The sequence below is a fragment of the Puma concolor genome, chromosome B2 (assembly GCF_028749965.1).
Source record: "Puma concolor isolate L17-30 chromosome B2, mPumCon1.1.hap2, whole genome shotgun sequence".
NCBI classification, from domain to species: domain Eukaryota; kingdom Metazoa; phylum Chordata; class Mammalia; order Carnivora; family Felidae; genus Puma; species Puma concolor.
Genome location: NC_141671.1, coordinates 114,699,836 through 114,720,861, shown reverse-complemented (window position 1 = coordinate 114,720,861; position 21,026 = coordinate 114,699,836). Strand labels below are relative to the sequence as shown.

Below are 21,026 nucleotides of genomic sequence, written 5' to 3'. Positions count from 1 at the left end.
CAAAAATAGTTCCTTTGTTTTTCCCTTGTGGACTGGAATTTCACCAGCTGTTACATAATTCTATTTGAAAACTGTCAGTTCTACCAGAATGTCCAACCTGTTCATCTCAGTCTCGTGGTGATGTGTGCTTGGAGATGAATGGCTGATAAAGTGCCTTGTGGAAGAGCATCCTCTGTACCCAGCATTTCTACCTGAGTAATTTGCCAGTCTTCATACTCAAAGTGAGATTGGGATGATTTCTGGGGGGGGAGATTTATGATTGATTATGTTATTTTTGGATTGCCTTGATACCTACTCTTTATGGTATGAGCTAAAAGACATGTAAAGACTTTTTACCATTCTTAGATATTATTAAAAGTAACCATAAGAGGGGCACCTGGGTGGCACAGTTGGTCAAGCAACTGGCTCTTGATTTCGGCTCAGGTCTTGATCTCACAGTTCGTGTGTTTGAGCCCCACGTTGGGCTCCGTGCTGACAGTGTGGAGCCTGCTTGCCATCCTCTCTTTCCCTCTCTCTGCCCCTCCCCTGCTTGTGCTTTCTCTCTCAAAAAATAAACTTAAAACACACACACACACACACACACACACACACACAAGATTTTGCCACATATGATAGTCTGAAGTTCTCTGAACACCATGTTTGAAGCAGTCTTATTACATCTCATGTTTAAATCACTTTTTCATCTTCCCACCGTCTTCCTTTCCCACACCCATCCACACTCCCAACTTGATAATAAGTGCACAAGTTTATGCACCGTTTTGTGGTGAGGTTCTACAAATTTCAAGCTGTCAGATACTTTTGGAACAATGAACAGTGACAGAGCAGCAGTCTAGGCTTCCAGTGTTTTCTTCACATTGACCACCATGAATGGTGTGGCCTATTAAGACGTTCCATAATAAAGCATGCAGCTCTGCTTTCTATAGTTTGAGAACAGCGTTATAAGAAAATGTATAATTTAGAGTAAGATGCAGATTGCTTTGCTGACATTACCTACCAATGGTCATAGTCTTTATGAGATGTGAGTTGTAAGATAAATTTGCACAGTAAATTCATGAATATTTTCCATCAAGCAACAGCATTTTAAAAAGTGGCAAATGGTTAGTTTATAGAACTGCATACTTTTTTGAAGAGCCAGTTTATTTTGTAACCACAACTCATATTGGAATTCCAGGTTATTGAGAATTTTTTTGTTGTACTATAACTTTGTATACATGGTGTTGACCTGAAGTCATTTTGATTTTTTAGTAAAAGATGACGTCCATCGTGTGTGAATACCTTTTAGCACTTGTGGAAACACTTTACCGCATGTGAACATAATAGGGAAACTCCAGGGCCAGTCAAGTCGGGATGACCTTGCACGTGCAAAGTGAGGCAGAAACAGGCAGCTCTTGAGTGATTAGGAAATGAAACCTCTATGCTAAGACTACCCACCTACCAACAACTGGTTTGATTATTTCAGTTGGAGTGATGTGACTTATTCACACATCACAAAATGATACTCGTGTCATTGTCTCTTATATCACTCCCAGATCAGAGTGAATAATAATCAAAGAAAACCTTTCAATTAGTAGACATGACATGAATATAGTTTTTATAAAATGGGTGAAATCCAAAGTTTTGAAGAATGGTTTAAAAGAAGCAGCTAAAATATATTTGAAGCTTCAAGACATTAACACTAATTTTCTTGATTGTTTTTCTATCCACTTTTAATACGGTTTTCAGATTTTAAGGCTGAGACCTGTGTGTGCAGAAATTAGTTGGTGAATGAAGATATTTGTTTATGCACCATAACTCTTGTTTTTTCTAATACAGTGAGTGCAGTGTGCTCAATGCGGTCAAAGGGAGTATGGTCGAGAAGTGAGTTTATAAAAGGTGACCATTTCAAACACACCAGGCAACTGCAGATTGAGCACAGGAAGACTGATACCCACATGCAGCAGTGGGTGAGCAAGTCACAAGCCAGCTGGACAGGGTTTAGTTTCAACCAACATGCTGGAAGCTTAAAATTAGGGAAAATGCCAATGACCCTACCGGCAGGGCTTGTCCACATTTGTCCACTCTGGTTCAAATTTATAGCCCCATACTTACCTCTGCTAATATTCCAAGCCTCAGAGATTATATGGCTTTGAAGCAGCTTGATTTTCAGTTGGCTGCATGCATTGTCCTGCCCCATTCATTTGAATAGGATTTTTCAGACTGGCTTTATTTCCCTATGTCACATATATCCACTTCTCTCTAATAGTAAATTTAAAAATGAATAAACACTAACAAATATTATATAATATATATTGCATGGATAATATATATATATATATTAAATTGTGAATTTTCTTAGTAGGTCAATTCTGTGTTCACTTAAAAATTGCATCTGTAGCATGTGTGTCTACTTAGTAACAAATGTATGTTCCCATTTAGAAGGAAAGAGAAGCATATGATGTGGAAGGTAAAAATTCCTGCAGAAATCCGATTGTATTAATACAATGCTTTTTTTCATTCATGTGCGCAATTTGCAAAATGGAAGGGGTTGAAGAACTATTTCTTCCAGTTTCTAGCTACTCCCTTTTCAGATCTCCTTTACCTGAGTTAAATACTACTCTATGTAAAAAAACAAACAAAAAACAAAACAAAACAAAAAAACCTACTCTATGTAGATTAGAGAGAATTTTAGAATTGGTAGGGTCGCTGGGTAATTACCTACACACCCTCTTATGTACACCAAATTAGCAGAAGTTGATTTAAAATAGCATCTGCAGATTCATAGCTACCACCTTTTAAAGTTTGTACTAGCCTGAAAACTTAAAGAAATTAAGAATTCAAAGTCATCATTAAAATCGATTTTAATTGCTTAAAATAAACATACATAATTGATGCAAGTGAGGGCGATCACAAGCAGTTTGATGAAACTTGCAGTGAGTCCATCCCGTTGCTGCAGACTTCTCAGAAAGAGCTCCATCCCGCCCATGTGACTGAACTGAAAGGGGGTGCTCACCCTCAGCCTTCAAAAACATGCACATCCTAAGTCCAAGCAAAAACCAAAGCAGGTCATTAATAGCTACGGGAAATACACGTTGAATTACACAAAGACAAAGGTATGGCCAATTGTGTACCTGCTGAAGTGGGGATATTTTAAATTATGACAATCTACGAATACTTAAGTGTGATGGTCAAGTGGTTCATCATTAGCACACATACAAAATGGAAATCATTTTATGAAACTCCGCGGTGGGGCCATTCGAAGAACAGGTCAAGGCCTGGGTTTTTCGCAGTGGGTGTTTGGTCGCCGCATCCGAGGGCGCGCTGGGCGGGGGCGGGGCTCGGCGGCGGCTGCAGGGGGCGGCCCTAGCACTGCAGCTCCTCCTCCTCGGCCCGCCGGGGCCCGCCCCCCGAGCTCTGCGCGCTGGCGTGCGCCGTGGAGCTGAGCACCTCTTCAAAGCTGCCTCCGCCGTGGTTCGCCCCGCCTACTTTCGTCTGAAATGGGCAGAGACGCAAGCGTGCCGTTAGTTCATCGGGTCTGCAGTGTTCCTGTAAGACGGATTACTCTCAAGCTCAGAAATATATTTTTTTTCTTGCGAAGGGACGTAAAGGGTGTAGAGTAATTTCCTTTAAGAGTGCTAGAATGCCATTTATACTTGGGTTCTGGGATAGGATCCAAAACTCCAAAATTTTGTACAATTTTAGCAGTGCCCTCTTTATCCCGTCTACATCTAAGAATCTCAATCCCTTCAGGAGCATATCCAGATCTGTGGATTTACACTGTCTACACATTCACCCTGAGAACAGATGTAATCAAAATGTAACCGGATTTTAGATAAATTCCCTCAATTAAAAAAATGTATGAACATCTTTAAGTGACTTCAGTTGAGGCTTTCTACTGGGATTTAGCAAGGCGATCTGGATTCCTGACAAATGTGTTTTGAAAAGCGGCTTCATTGAACATGCTTTCTGGTCTCTGCTCTGAGAGGTAGACAGGACTCAAATCTTAAGTTCTGGCCCCTTCACATCTTTCTAGGCAGTTGCCCTTATAGGAGAAATATCCCTTGAAATGCAAAGTTATGATGGTTTAGGAGGCTCCCTTTTCATGTACTTGTTACTGGTAATAAGAATAGAATCGGGAAGAAATCAATTTATAAGAAATATGGTTAAAGTATTTTGAAAAATTCCTCATAAAAAGTCCTTTGAAAGAATATTTAATGCTTAATGCAAGCCTTATTGATGGTCACGTTGGTTTCCTTTAACTATCAACAATATGGAAAAACACGTTAAGAAAAGAAAGGTACAGAATAGAAAATGTTGCTTTTCCCAAAATGCTGACTACTCCTCACTGCCACCAAAGTGATCACTCACTCACAGGAACATAAGCCACACTGGGGGATGTATCCGCTTCCTGCCTGGTCTGCCCTTTAAAAAACTTAACCAGCTTTTAAAAGCTGTTTAATCATTGCAGAACAAGCACACACTTTTCTCCAATTGTCACTAAAATCCCTCTCTGCCTCTTTAAATTCAGTTCCTAAGTTGAATTTACCACCACGCTCGGGGTCAGAAAACTCATTCCAGAAAGTGACAGATAATAAATATTTTAAGCTTAGGAATCACATCGTCTCTGTCACAAATACTCAAATCAACCATTGTACAAAGCAGCCAAAAACAATACATAAATGAATGAGCATGGCTGCTTTCCCAGAAAACTGTATGTATGGACACTGAAATGTGAATTTCATGTAATTTTAACACATCACAAAATAGCATTCTTCCTTTGATTGTTTTCAACCATTAAGAAAGATAAAAACCATTCTTAGCTTACAGGCCATTCAAAAATAGGCAACCAGCTGGATCTGGCCCACAGGCCTTCATTTGCAGACCTCTGGCACTGAGCATGGATTCCTCCCCCACTCTGTGTCATCTCAGCACTGGGAAGAAGCAGGCGTTCTTTCAACTTGGTACTTTTTCACTATGTTTATTTCTTTCCAGAGAGAAACGAGAGTAATCTACTCTCTTAATAGTTCCCATTCTCCTCTTTATTGTATTTGTATTCAGTTTTGCAACAGAAGTCACACACAGTTTTGAATCAGGTGAATACCAAGTACTGATATTTTCTGTTGGGTTTTGTTGCATTCTCCTCTCCTCTCCTCTCCTCTCTTCTTGATATTCTCAAATCAAAATAGAAAAATAAAGGAGGGAATCATTTTGAAATAAAGCAAATTTGGCAAAAAGGGGAATGAAATAAAGGGGTTTTCTAATCATGTGGGTTGAGTGGAATAAAGGGGTGTCCTAACCATGTGGGTTGAATGAGTGCACACAGCAATACTTTAGGTGAGGGGTTGCTTCAGCAAAGATGTGAACAATAAACGTCTTCTGGACTCTTAATCCAAGCATTTGTCACTTTGTCCCCAAAACTATGATTGCTGTTTGCATACAATTCTATTTGAATTATGGTGTTGGGCCTCCTAATCTCTAATAATAAAATGGCTGGTTGAGAGGACACCAAGAAGTAATAAGTATATGTTGTCTTTTTTTTTTAAGGTTTTAAATCAGGCCATGCAATGTATTCATCAAAAAGAGGCGTGCTAAAAATATGGTGTGGTTGACATGGTTCGAAGAATGATTGGAAGGCTACGTGATTAGAATGGTTGGAAGGGATGTGCTTATTCACTGGAACATGGCAGAATATAACAAATATGATTTCACAGGAGCTGGGTTTTGGTCTGCTTGCTTGTTTGTTTTAGATGAAATACAAAGTGTACAGGTGAGATCAGCTGATATGTCATCAAGTAATGCCATCAATGATGTAGGCAAAAAGGACTACATTTTACATAATTATGAGGCATTAGGAAAATGTTCATGGAAAATCAAACTATCTACAGAACTTGGTAAAAAAAAAAGGGAAGAACAATCAATTGGATATAAATGCCACCTGGTGTGTGACAGATTGTGCTGGAAGATGCAAGAATGGACCTCTCTTCACAGCAGAACATCATTTCTAACAGAACACAAACATGAACATGACTCCTTTCGTGTGGTGTTTTACAAATCAAGCCTAAAGCAGTGTGTGTGAATGGAACTCCAGACTATAAACCTGCAAGGAATGCCCTTACTGATTCACCCTTACTGATTTGTGAGTCAGCTGAAACAGCCTCATGATCCATAACTGAAGAAACTTACAGAAGTTTTGAAGAAAATCTAGAACACAAAAGTAAACTATACAGCAAAGAAACTAGATAAAGAAGGGTTAAACCTGTATTATTTAGTCTGGAGGAAAAAAAGAATGAGCAATTTGCAATTACTGAATATGAGTGGGAAGTTTTACACAAAGCACAATTATTAGCTGCTTATTCTCCATTGCCTGGGTGGGCAGAAAAAGAGGAAGTAGGCATTGACTGTGACATAGGAAGTGGGTGGCATGTGAGTCTTGTTAAACCCGGGGACAATCATGCAGACACAGAATCCACTTTAAGAAAGTCTTGACACAGGCTAGTATCTAGTCGGCTGAGTTAGTTCTGTGCTTGTCTGAAGGTGGAGGCAGGCTCTCCACTTTCCATCCCCATGAAGTGAGAAAAGTGAGAAGCTCGGAGTGTGGACCAAACAAATGATATGTGAGCTGCGAGCTTACCAGAGTTTCCTAAAAGCAAATGGAAATAGGTTGTTCTTTACTCTTCTTTTGCTTCTTCACATCTCCTTCTTCTAAAGAAAACCTAAAAAGTACAACTTCTCCTGTGTCAGAACTTATCTAACAAGTAACAGAATCCATCTCCCTTCGATTGTCTGAGGCTGAGAACCAAATGCAGAGAAATTAACTCCTAGGATTTTCTGAACCTTTTGTTCTGAAACTTGATATCTTAGCAAGAGAAATGTTCAAGGAACCACACTGACCCTCCTTATCAAAAGTTTTCCCTACCCATGGGGGCAATTGTAATGGCTCCTACGGGTCCCTATACACTCAATAAGCAATGATGTTGACAAGCGGGGTAGTGAAATTACACAACTACAAACTGCTGGTAAATGCTGAGTAACAATCTCATTCTTGGGTCATAAACATCTAATCACAGGCTAAATAAAGTAGAAGTAGAAGACTGTGTGGAAGATCCTTCCCTAAGAGGAAAGACTCTTCGAGATCCTATAGGAGGAAGACCTTCCAGCCTCACAGGCTTATCAGGCAGCACATGGTGGCAGAGAATTCAGAGGCAGCTGGATAATCAGCATGTGCATATACCTGCTTTTGATCTGGTTAAAGATCATCTGCATCCTTCATTTTCCCAGCTAGGGAAATACAGAAATGGATGGTCTACAAAATAGTGATAATAATGTCAAGATGTATTTAAGTCATTGTTTAAATAAACAATCTTAGTAGTTTCAATGATTTTTCCTGTTTTGAAAGTTCTCTATCTTTTAAGCCTAGATTGATTTTATTTGTGCTTTCTTCCTCTGTAGACTAACCTACTTATGCTCAAACAATATATTCAAATGAAATTTTTAGCCCCTCCCATGAAACAGACATATTTTCAGTTTAAACCTGGAAATCAAATGCATTATTACAAAGTTATGCATTTTGTGACTCAGCTTTATTTTCCCTCCATGATAATCCTGCTGTGCTGTGCTCAGTGTGTGAATGGAGGAAACAAGTCTAGGTGTCTGACAGGAGGTGGAAGGCAGCATAACACGTGGAGTCAAGTTCGTTATTGCTAGCCCGTGTGCAAACTGAAGGGGCTCTGAGTTGTTACTGACCTTCCACTTGCATTCTAAATCCAGAATTCACATATCCTTTATCCTATCCACAATCCTCTCTCACATACCTGTTTTTGAGGGGTACCACTAAGTTCTAATTTAGTAATCTTAGTTCTAATCTTAGTTCAAGATGTGAACACAAATCCCAGTTCACTTCCAACGAGTAATCACCCCTGAACGGCTTACATGAACAACTCTGTGAGGGCACAGCAACACCGTTCAGTACTGGTTTTATTGATAGATTCATATGGAAAGAAAAAGATGGACTCTGTGCAAGTTTGCCTTCCTGGCTGCGCCAAATGCTGGCGGCCCTGCCTTCGGAACTAACCATAGCAGTGACTAATGCTGTCCTGATTCACGGACCCAACGACACAAAATTCACTTCATCTGTACCTTAAGGCTTGTGACAGTTGTCTCAACCCTCTCCTCAAATGATTTGAAAGTAGGAGAATTCCTAAAATAACAAAAAAAGAAGAGAGGTCAGCCCCAAAGACTCGCTGTCTTAGCAACTGTGCCGGTTGCAGAAACCGTGGCTTTCTGTTCTTATTGGTAAACATCATCTCTGCACCACAGCCATGTCCTGACATGGACATTGTCTAGATAAAATATTCAGATAATCAACTGTAGAATAAGTAGTACAGCATTTTGTTAATGACACAACTGTAATAATTTCAAGGGGCACCGGAAATCATTTCCAATGAGTCAAAGGAGTGATAGCTTAATTTGTCATTTACTAATTAATTGTTTCTAGCACAGTACTCCTTTTTCCAGCTTTTTTTTTTTTTTTTTTTTTTTTTTTTGGTAAGCAATGGAAAGTCTATCTGAAGAATGTTGTGTTAGAGTTGTCTCCCCTGGAATTTAAAGTTATTTATTTCAGTAAATGTGAGAGAAGACAGAAATAGCTCCAGGAAAAAAAAAAGCTCATAAATTTTTCTTTTCCATGCCTCAAAAGGTAATCACTTCGTCAATTTTCATGAAGTGGTGTTTCTGAACGTCAATGCTTTCACTGTTTTTCCTCATAAAGAGGATATACTTTTTGTTCTCTTACCAAACAGAATCTTTTCAGTTATTGACATTTTATTTGTGACTCATTCATTGTGTTAAATAATCTATATACACCATCTTGTTACTTTAAGTGTTAGATACTTCATTTGGTGCTTTTTGGTTTCCTATATTGGATTTGGCCACATGACATCATGATTTAATGACACCATGACCATTGAAAATGATATCCCTAACTAAAGAAACAGGAACTAAGAAGGAACTAAAAATGTATCTGAATTCTTGTATCCATGTAAGCACTCAGCCACAAGGACTGTCATCATTGATACTAACTTTAATAAGCTGCCCGTTATTCTGTCTTGAGTGCAAAAGAACGGAAATAAAAGGAATGGCCTAGAGGAATTTTATAAGGGAGAATGGCTATAATATATGGGCTTCTTTGTATGGTGTGGAGTGAAGCATGGCTCTAATACTATCAAGAGGAAACTAATGTACATAATATGTTTTTGGAGTGCATTTGGCTTTGTTAGAGATTATCTCCGGAAACTGTGACACTCCAGATGGTCAGAAATGCATCTGCATTCATACTGTATGAATTAAGAACAGTGAGTTTACAGGGCCTTATGATCTCACATCTTATCTATAATGCAAGTATAAGTCAAATTCTTGGGTAATCCTCCATAATATTGCTGTTTCATTATGAAATATTAACAAATTTATATCTGAATGACTCAAGAGTATACATTCACTGGCACTTTACTTCCACTGTGGGTTTTATTTGGGCAAGCCTGCTTACATGCCTGCCTATCACTGATCAGTTAACAGGCCTGCGGTGGTCAGACAATTCAGCCTAATGCCTCATGGGTACATGTTAGATGAGTAAAAATTTTTTTTAAGTTAATTTCAGGCAAGATCATGAGAACTACATCTGCATAAGCCAATAAGACTACATCTGCATGAGGACTACATAAGCCACTAGATGGGTTCATAGAGCAAAACCATGTTAATTTTTGGCAAGCCCTTCTTTGGACACCTACACTTAGAATTGGACATGTAAAGGAGCTCAGGGCTGCAGGATGTGCTACTCAATTTGAGTGTTTTTATGCCACAGGGAGCAAGTCATTCAAAGATAGACTAGGCAATCTTGAATCTATGCTTTCTATTTACCACCAAATTAGGGAAATCAAATACTGCGGCTGAATTTCTCAAGTAACTATACAACCCCAGTGTGGAAGAAACATCATCAGGATAATAAAACAGACATTCCTGTAATTAAATTACACTAGGATGTGTGCTAGAGAACAGGGAGAAGCTATTTCCTCAGATTTAATCAGGTCATATACAGCTACAAATGACCCCAAAAGAATTTGGCTTCGGTGGTCTCAAACTATGCAGATTTGGTATGAATATACACTATAAAGCAGGGAGCATGGGGATAGTTCAGACTGTAGTGGGGGAGGGTCCTGGAGGCCTGATCTCCCACAACCCACCCCCCCACCGTGCCAGCCTAGCCCACGGCAGCCCTCCCACAGCAAGCACCGTGGGGGAAGCACTAATCTGGTTTTAGCCTCTTCCTTTAAATATGAAGAAACTGCTATCACTGAGGTGACTTTCCCAGGGCTGCCAAGTTCATTTATGGCAGAAGTGGGCTACAATCTGCATCTTCTGACCCCCAGTCTGACATTCATTCTTCCATGCCCTATTACTATTAGTGTGCTTTTATCTAATTAAGCCATGCAAACTCAAAGTGGGGAATGTTTTTCTCGGAGGTTTCCATCCAGTTAGTAATTTTAATGACTTATTATTTTATTATTCAACAGACACCTCACCTTAGTATTTACCTTAAAAAATCCTGTTAAAATCCTCTCTACAACCATAGCCCTCTGGTCTCCTATTCCTTTCATTTAAACTGTCTCCCAGGGGCGCCTGGGTGGCGCAGTCGGTTAAGCGTCCGACTTCAGCCAGGTCACGATCTCGCGGTCCGTGAGTTCGAGCCCTGCATCAGGCTCTGGGCTGATAGCTCAGAGCCTGGAGCCTGTTTCACATTCTGTGTCTCCCTCTCTCTCTGCCCCCGTTCATGCTCTGTCTCTCTCTGTCCCAAAAATAAATAAACGTTGAAAAAAAAAAATTAAAAAAAAAATAAATAAATAAACTGTCTCCCAGGCTTGCATTTAATTCTGCTGAAATAAAGAATGTCCTTCCGCCTTTGCAGGTGTGTTCGTCCAGGCCAGTGCTAAGAATGTGCTTTACACAGGTTACTTGGTTTGTGTCACACAACAACATGTGCAGTGGGTCTTATTTCTCCCAATGAACAGATAAGAGAATGGAAGTTGAGAAGGTTAAGTGACTTGTCTCAGGTTACACAAATGAGAAGAGGCTGGATTTAAGCCAGTGTGGTCAAAAGCAGAAGCCCATTATACCCTCCTTCTGTATACCCTCAGCCTTTTCTCCTGAAGGCCATCAGAAAAGAGAATACAGGAGGTCAAGGGATTTCCTTTCATATTGAGAGGGGGGAAAGACTCCACAAAGTACATATCAATAAAGTCACACTTCATACATTTTGCATTGATACTATATAAAGTAATTGACACACATTACCTCATAGCAGGCATACTTATGGAATGGCGAATGGAGTAGCTTCAGGGCAAAAGCAGATTAAAAGAAAAAAAAAAAAGAGAGAAAAGATAGCACAACATAAGTACATGAGAAACTCCCTCTTCACAGTTCTTAAAATAGCAATTTCAACTGTCTGAAGTATTCCTTGCCCACCCCACCAAGATGACATTTGTTTTCGTTGGGTAGGAAGGACCACGGTCAGCTTTCAAGGGCATAAAGAAGAGTACACTGTTCAAGTTGCATGTTATTTTACTTCCTGTGGGTTCTCTGTGGGCTGGGAACTTTGAGGATGAGGAGAATGTCTGGTTTCCTCAGGTGCGCCCAGGAGCCCGTGGACACCCTCTCTAGGTCCAGCTCCCTCTCCCCTCCCTTCTGTTCAGGAAGAGAGGAAGGGCTGTACTGAGGAAGTAGAGCCCAGCAGGTAAAAGCTAATCGTTCCATTGTAGAGAAACTCTCCAGAGGAATACTTGTAGTTAACATAAGACATTCAAGGAAACACATGGCAGGCAAACACCATCAGCACAGTTCAACATGGGAGCAAGGACTTCAGTATCCATTCCAGGACATCTGGTACAAATACCAATATTTCTGAGAATTCTAAGGGTTTTGGCCTTCTCTATTAATCCTATGGTAGCTGAATCATCTTTTCTCTGATCGCCTGTAATTCCTTTGCGAGTTCCACTCAGAAATCAGGCTGGGCAGAGAGAGGGAGCACTACAGGGTCACACTACCGGGGATGGCGCTCCCCCTTCACACTTTCCAACACTATCCCTGCTTCTCTCCTCCCAAGAAGATAAGAGTAAGCAATCAAAATCAAACTCCTCACCCTTCCCCAACAATATCCACTGAAGTCATTAGTATGGGCAGCACTTTACTCGAACTCAGAAAGAAAAGGACAAAGAAATTCAGGGGGTACTTATGATCTTACTTACACGCTCCACTTAGAAACCATAGGCAAAACATTTCCTCAGAAGTTATGTTTAAAAAAGAATTACTAAAAGAAATTCATCAGCATTATTAATCTAATTCACCTCTTTAAATACAGGCAGTTTACTTAGGAAAAAAAATCCCCCCCTCAAAAGTATATCCTACCTCAAAAGTGTGTAATAAGATTTCACCTAACAGAAGGCTTAACTGGACAACTGCACATTTCCTATCATAAGTGGTCTTCTGGTAACCTTTCCCCTCTTCAGAAGGAACAGAAAGTTGAAGGTAAACCATCCACATAAGAAACAGTTATAAGAAGTTCAGAAAAACAACAATCTAGAGAAAATAATTTTGTTTCTCAATTTTACTTTTTAAAGTCTCATAAAACCACACAACTCTTGGTGACTGGGTGGCTCAGTGGGTTAGTTGTCTGACTCTTGATCTCTCAACTCAGGCCATAATCTCATGGTTCGTGAGATCGAGCCCTGAGTCGAGCTCCTTGCTGACAGCATGGAGGCTGTTTGGGATTCTCTCTCCCTCTCTCTCTGACCCTCCCCTGCTCTCACTCTATTTCCCTCTAAATAAATAAATAAACATTTAAAACACGCACACACACACACACACACACACACCTCAATTTGTGCTTTTTTTTTTTTTTTTTTTTTTTTTTTTAATTCTTTCAATTCTAAGGATCCCTGCCAACGCAGGAACGATTGGGAATGTAGGAAGGGATTCCTAAGAGATTGCTCAGCAAGCGAAACTGGTGTAAATGACTCAGAAATGATACAAATATGTGCTTAAATAAACTCAAACCCATTAGATGCCCTGTACTCTGTAATTTCTTGGTCATGAACACTCTCAGGAAAAGAGATCTAGTGTTTTGGCTGAAGCACACCCACGGTGTGAGGGAAGCAGTGGGCTCTGGGAAAGAAGGGAACAGCCAAGGAGCTGGCAGGGACCCAGAGGCGGCGCTTACCCGATGGAGTGAGACCTGCAGCCCAGGCAGCACAGGAGAGAGCAGGAGCAGAGTTAGCATATCAGGATGCAAAGACAGGACCACAGTGCCCTTTGTCCCCTCTCTCAGCCCCAAAGCAAAGACTATGCGACTCCATATATTACTCTTTTGGAGTATACTTTTTAATGTGTCTTCACAATTACTTTACCAACCTGTTATAAGTTGTGCTTCTGTTGTTCTCACAGCTATCTATAGAGATGGTTGGACTCTATTAAGGTATATACCTCCTCCAGAGATTTCACCTCCACTAGTTCACACACCATTTGAATAAACAACTGCGAAGTTCCAAGAAGATGCCAGTGTTATTATCAAAATGATTCCAAGAGCTTGCATTTCTTCAGAGTACTTTCATAAATGTGTCCTCATTTTCACTTTGCAGAAAGCATTTTAGTTAGGTAGCCATCTATGAACAATGTTATTTTACAGGTGGAGAAGGGGGGGCAGTTCCATTGATGGGGCTATGGGGACTTCAGGCAATGTCAATCACGATAAAAGGAGAATCTTAGCTTGAAAAATATGACTTGTTTTTTAGAAAACATATCAATTTAAGGGGAGCTTAGGTTAGTTAAGGTCCAACTCTTGATTTTGGCTCAGGTCATGATCTCACGCTTCCTCAGATGGAGCCCCACATTGGATGCTGTGCTTTTAGCACTTGAGATTCTCTCCCCCACCACCCCCTCCCCTGCCACCTCTACCCCACTCACACTCTCTCCCTCTCCCTCTCAAAATAAATAAATAAACTAAAAAAAAAAATTGAGAGGTACTCTTTTTCTTTCCAGGATCTGAATATTGCTGGCAATCTTTTTGAACAAGTTCAGAAACTTTTTCCCAGAACACACAAGAAAATTTTACGGTGTAACTAACAAGAATATAGGATAATATGATATTTAAAAAAAATTTTAATGTTTTATTTATTTCTGAGAGAGAGAGAGTGAGTGTGAGTGGGGAAGGAGCAGAGAGAGGGACACACAGAATCCAAAGCAGGCTCCAGGCTCTGAGCTGTCATTACAGAGCCCAACACGGGGCTTGAACTCCCAGACCTTGAGATCATGACCTGAGCCAAAGTCAGACACTTAACTGACTGAGCCACCCAGGAGCCCCAGAAAATACGATGTTTTAAATTAAAAAGGTATTCAAAGTAAAATGTGATAAATTTTTAAAATTTATCTACTATTATTTTATAAATTAGCAAATTAATTTAAACGAGAAATAAAATCTTACTAATTTCTCATTTAAGAATCTTTATTACACTAAATTTAAGTACTTTTCAAATATGACTTTCACATATATTATTTGTTCTAGCATAATTTAAGACTAAAAATTTTTCATAAAACTTGTTGATTTCACAGGGACTTATCTGCAATTATATTTAATGTTAGAGTTATAGTTTGGGAAAAATATAGGTCCTAAGTTTGCAAAGTCTACAACATATTACAGGACCACATTTGAGTCTCCACTAACATAGGCTACATTAACTAACATTTTTAGCCACAGTTTAGAATGAAAGTGTTGTATCCTCTATATAGAGAAACAATTAATGAAAAGTTTGGGAACTTCTGGGAAATAGACTATCCATTACCCTAAAACAAATCTACACTGAAACAGAAGAAAAAGAAGTTAACACAACCTTGATGTCATACCCAATTAGCGTATGAACATGAATAGGTTAACATATTACGTATGTGAAACAGTCTTCATTCTTTTCTACTTAGGAAAACTACCAAAACCTTTACAAAATACAGTGCACTCCTGTTAATGTACACTTCCTAACTGCCATCTTGTGGGGGTCACTTGTAACTGAGACAGTCACTTAGTAAGGATAAAAACTAGCAGGGGTGGCTCAGTCGGGCCCTGCATCAGGCTCTGCTCTAGCAGCATGGAGCTTGCTTGGGATTTTCTCTCTCTCCTTCTCTCTGCCCCTCCTCCACTCACCCTGGCTGTCTCTCTCAAAGTAAATAAATAAACTAAAACAAAAAACAAACAAACAAAAACCCCTAACATTTATTGAGTGCTTAATACACGGCAGACTCTCTTCTACAACTTTTATAATGACCTGATGATATTGTCACTCTTACCCCCTTTCATAACAGAACACCTGGGTACAGGTGAGCTAAGTGAATGTGGCTTCCTCATAACCTGACCACCTAAAGTTGAACCACTTAAGAGCTTGTTACAAATGCAGATTCCTAAAGTCCACCCAAGACCTACTGAGGCATAATCTCCAAGAGGTGGAATATGGAAATATGCACTTTAAACAGGCGTCAGAGGTGTTCATAAAGTCCTCTCAAGTTGGAGAAAATAACACTCCAGCGGTCTTAGTGTTCCAGTGAAAGGTTTCAACTAAGTATGTGGAGAACAAATTTTGTAAACGTGGCACAATGTATTTTCCTGGCTATAACAGGTAATAGGGTGTTTTCTGTTTAGAAAAATTATTAGTTTAGATAAATGTTTTAATGCCATTAACAAGACAACAAATTTTATTTGTAATAATGGGGTTAATTAATAATCCAGAAGGTTTATCCATTCATCACATGCAGCCTCTGAAAAATTTCAGTTGCTTTTCATTACTGCATTATTAATAAATATGAATATAAAACAATGTACTCAGATTCATGCTATGTACTTAACTCTAGCCTCATGAATGCCAACTTGTTCAGATAGCACATGAATACTTGGCACAATCCAGTAAAGTTTATTTCTGAACAAAATAAACACAAAGATATAAATATTCATCTGCAAGTAGCAAAGTTGCAGAGTAATAAAGAAAGTAATAGTTTAAAGAACCCAGTGAAATAATATGCATAGTTTTTTTTAAAAGAAATTTAAAATGTATACTTCAATAGTTTTTTAAAAATGAATTTGATTTCTAGGGAGAAAAATAAAATTGATTTATAAAGAAAAATTTCTTAAGCATATTGCCAAATTCAAAATAAACTGATAGGTATTTAAACAAGCAAAAAAAAAAAAAAATGAAAGTAACAACACTATATGAGATAACTTACGAAAACATAATAAAAAATAAGAATGTTCAATACTACATTGTTTTTCTGGTGCCTATAGTGAGGACATTTATTTCTTAGTTCAAAATCTTGATGTTCACCCTAACTTTATATGATAATGACACACTGAGAATAACCAAATTATGCAAGGACTATCTACCATGGTACCTTTTGGGAAAAACAGAATAAATATGTAATATTTAGCATAGAAAAAATATACTAGATGAATGAATGTATACAAAAATGAAACCTAGAATAGTTTATCAAAGCATACTCCATTGAATACATATTTAACTTACTGTTTAAATTTTAATGAATAAAATTCTGTGTGTGCTGCATTCTTCTGAAATCCTCCCTAATTACTAATTATTACTAATTACTAATCATTAAAGGAACCCTGTATCTTCCATTTTTACTAGGTCATGTCCTAATGGAGAGGGCATCTTTGGGACCAGGCTAACTAACCCGACTTTGGGGCAGAAGACTTTCCATTAAAAATTTTATCTTAGTCACTATCACTATCAGCCACATAAAAATTTTAATCCAGTTAAAAAAGAATGCATTAGGAAGACCGGCCAATGAGAAAGTTTCCCTTCCCTCAGAAGGCCAAAGGCTTAGCGTCATTCCCAAGGTTCTTTCCCATGGTACCTCATGTCTCCAAACTTCTTGCTGATGGCCGTCCCAACATTGCTGAAAGCCGCAGTTGCCTTCTGCCCTGCGTGACTCAGGGTTTCATGTGTTTTCTTGTAGCTAGAAGTAAAACAGAACAATAGAAATACAGTTTATATGTCATGATCACCTACAGAACATTCACCATCCTTCTCCTTCCTTACTTTGAAATTTTCCTTTTCTAGGGGCACCTGAGTGGCTCAGTTAGTTAGGCATTCGACTCTTGGTCTTGGCTCAGATCATGATTTTTAAGGGTTTGTGAGTTCGAGCCCCGCGTCAGGCTTTGCACTGACAGCTCTGAGCCTGCCTGGGATTCTCTCCCCCAAGACTCCCACCCCCCTGCCATTTGCACGCGCTCTCACTCTCTCTCTCAAAATAAATAAACATTAAAAAAAAAGAAGAAGAAACTCTCCTTTTCTAAACAGATTTAGGAAGATGATCCACAGCAGTTACTGATTCTATTCATTGTTTGGGGATGATGGGTTGGCTGCTACTTATCAATGGAAAAGTCAGACCATTAAATCTGAATTCAGGAAAAATATTCATATTCAAGTACAGATCTGAATGTGCAGATCAGATGTGTGATCACAAGCAGTAGACGTGCTCCGAGAGTACAGAGTTATTCTTAAAGAAGTGTGTGTTTTAACTCTGCAAAAAGAGACCCTTGCAAGTAAACAGTTAGCCACCAAAAATAACACAGAAATTAGAAAATGTATATTTCAACATGAAGACTTAGCTTTTATTGTTCAAGTGGGTAAAATTAATCAGAAAAGGGCAAAATACAACTAGTATTTAGCTTATTTTTCTAATACTCATAGCTGGGAATAAGGAGGACACATGATCTTAGGATACTGTAGTGACTTTTTCTAAACAGTTTTAGAAATATAATACTGCAATTATCTGTTCACAATAAGCCTATGTTCCCACTTGACTGATAAGCCTATGTTCCCACTTGACTGATACCTCGAGGACTCAGAGTCAAAATCAAAGTCCATGCAACAGGCCTCACGATGATCGCACCCAAGCTGGTCCTCTTTCTATCTGCTCATTCTGCTCCATCACTGACTTCCTCGCCAGTCCTTGAACTTACCAGGCCAAATCTTGCCTTAAAACCTCTGCTCTAGCCACTCTGCCATGTGATCCCATCAAATTTGCCAAGAAAAAGGATTTTGTTGTATTGTACATGCCCCACTTTGAAGAATTAAAAGGACCAAAACCTGCATCTTTAGGAAGACTGTGAGTCTGTAAGGCCTGAAAGGTGACACAAGAGAAAAGTAAAGAAATACCCTGCACGACCTGTGACCATTGCATGAGGCTGGGACTGGGTATTAGTTAGAGAATTCCTTCTTGCATTGCTTCTGCATTTCCACAGGAATTTCTTGCAGTTAGAGCAAATATTTAATTTTCTTGTAAACTGTTCCATGAAGTTTAACTTGATATATTTGAGAATGCTTTGAATTTAGAGATGAGGTGACTTTTGAACACTTGTGTATCATATTCTGAATTTGAGGGCTTATTTTAAACATAAAAGACCTAGTCAGAGAGAAGTGCATATAGTAAGCAGTAAGTGCTAGCTACTTGATGCTTTAAACACTTCTCTAGCAAAATATATGGTGGGTATATACAGGAATCTGAGTACTTCAGTGAAATACAAGTGGCATTTAAGTCTTCATCATGAAAAAATGCAACTCTATACCTATGTGCAATTTCAGTTTAAATTCAAACATATGGAGAGCTCAAAGGAGTGTTGAAGAGAGATTTTTAAGACTGTTAACTCTTTATTCCTGAGAATTATATAATGTTAAATCTGAAAGGCATTGGAGCCCAATTTCTTCAGACTACAGATGATGGGATCAGGGCCCAGAACAACTGTGTGACTTTTTAAAGACAGAGATAAGGCTAGGACCAGGGCGCCTTCCTTCCTTCATTATGTCTTCTTGCTTTGCAGACGTCACACATTTGAAGGTGAGTTATATCAGCTCCAGTATTTGTGGAGATAAATGGTAATGCATTTCAAGAATTCTAAGATGTGCCTCTTTTCCCACATTTTTATACCTCTCCTCCCCAGACTAACTACCACATTTCTTGAAAACAATTACTAGCCATCCCACATACATTACATAGAGACCAATAATTGAGGGAAAGAGATGTAGAGGGGGTGGGCAATGTCAGAGGGTTCTATGTGAAGAAGTGGTTTCCCAGAACAAAGGAACCAGGGACCCCATGAGAAATAGGCCATTGGGCTCAGAGCACTTAAAAGCTCTAAGAAGTACCACTCACAGTGTAAGAGAAAGGTCCCTCCGGAACTTCGCACTGCACAGATCCTGTAACCTTACACTGCATCCTGATTGGGCTCCATCTTAAGATTGAATGAAGTAATATACATCCCTATCTAGATGCGAGGCACCCACGTCTTGAAAAAAGACCCTCCTGTCAGGCCACTAAAAACTCCCAAGGATGTCGTTATACTTACAATTTACTCCCTTTATTGTGGCATGGAATTTGGCACACAGTTTGTACTACTAATACTTAAAACTGATTTTCAACCCTATCACATAAAATTACATTCACTAATATGCAAATAATGAGAAACAACTTAAACACCAACCTTATAATTGACTTGACAACCTTGTAATTTAAATGGAAATGGGTATTTAGCATTTTAGATTATGTCTCTTATTTTAAGCTAAATAGAAGTTACACATTGCTGAGTTACATAACTGATGAAATAGGAGACTAATATATTTTCCTTAAATAAAAGTCAAAATGGGGCGCCTGAGTAGTTCAGTTGGTTATGTGTCCTCCTCTTGATTTCGGCTCAGGTCATGATCTCACGGTTCGTGGGATAGACCCCGTATTGGGCTGATAATGTGGAACCTGCTTGGGATTCTCTCTCTCCCTCTCTCTCTCTGCCCCTCCCCCCATATTCTCGTGTGTGTGTGTGTGTGTGTGTGTGTGTGTGTGTGTGTGCGTGCGCTCTCTCTCTCTCAAAAATAAATAAACTTTAAAAAAAAGTCAAAATATTAAGGTACCCTCAGCTTGTTGTCAATGATGTGCCAGGAGGCAGAAAAATTGGGAAAACATGCTCCAAGAAGTCTGTGTTATGTGCCATTCCTCTGTGTTCCTATGACCCCTTCACACAGCTCTTTCCGAACATTTTTTCTACCATGTTGCAATTATGGTTTTGAAATCTGTCTCTGTGACCTGCCTGAACTTCCTGAGGGCAGGGACCACATCTTGTCCATCACTGCTGTGTCCCCAGTGCCTGAATACACTAGAGCAAGAACCACACGGGACCAATGGAAGGAAATAGAGTCCAGGCTGATTCCCAGACTTCAGCTACAGATGCAGAGTCAGTACTTCCCACTGTGAAGCTCTTGACTCTGGGGGAGGGCACTTGGAAGCCTTAAGATGCGGCAAGGGAAATGTGTCCTCCTGTGCTCTAAAGCCATTCTGACAAACATCAGCCTTATAGGAACCTGTAGTTCCCAACAAGGCTGGAATCTGGTCCAGTGCTGAACCTTTCTTTGACAAAAGTGTAGATAGCACAGAGCAGCTCACACTTTAACTCACCGAAGACTTCTTACTGGGAGATTTTTTATTTAGTGTACAAGTAAAATTTCTATTTCTCAGTGAAAGTCAACAGGAACACAGGCTTTACTTTTCAGAGACTGGCTGGGATGGGTAGGGTTTTTTTTTTTTTCAGCTTTACTAAGGTATAACTGACAAATAAAATTGTAAGATATTTAAAGCGTACACAGTGATTTGATATACATACACATTGTGAAAGAATTCCTCCCACTTAGTTAATTAACACATCCATCACCTCACATGTTTATATATATATTTTGGTGAGAATATTGAAGTCCTACTCTCTTTGCAAATTTCAGTCGTACCATACAGTTATCAAGTAGAGTCACTCTTTTATACATCAGATCCTCAGAATTTTAGTCATCTTATAACTGGAAGTCTGTGTTCTTTTACCAAACGTTCTCTATTTTCCCCACACCATTGTGCCTAGCCACCACCCTTCCACTCTCTGCTTCCAAAAATTTGACTTAAAAAAAAAAATGATTTTT

At 39.2% G+C, this 21,026-nt stretch overlaps 1 protein-coding gene across 6 annotated transcripts in view; it reads right to left on the bottom strand.

The window, feature by feature from the left end:
- Positions 1-2,819: 2,819 nt before the first annotated feature.
- TPD52L1 (TPD52 like 1) overlaps positions 2,820-21,026 on the bottom strand; it is a 117,743-nt gene continuing 99,536 nt past the window's right edge. For 3 of the 6 annotated variants that reach the window (XM_086707756.1, XM_086707752.1, XM_086707755.1), the window contains exons 4-8: positions 16,927-17,028; positions 13,241-13,255; positions 11,320-11,358; positions 8,113-8,173; positions 2,820-3,468 (exon numbers count right to left, since the gene is read on the bottom strand). In XM_086707756.1, coding sequence (XP_086563882.1) covers positions 3,340-3,468; positions 8,113-8,173; positions 11,320-11,358; positions 13,241-13,255; positions 16,927-17,028 — 346 coding nt within the window. In that variant the 3' untranslated portion in view covers positions 2,820-3,339. Of the gene's footprint in view, positions 3,469-6,607; positions 6,690-8,112; positions 8,174-11,319; positions 11,359-13,240; positions 13,256-16,926; positions 17,029-21,026 lie in introns of all 6 variants that reach the window. The other 3 variants (XM_086707754.1, XM_086707757.1, XM_086707753.1) reach the window with 3 other exon arrangements.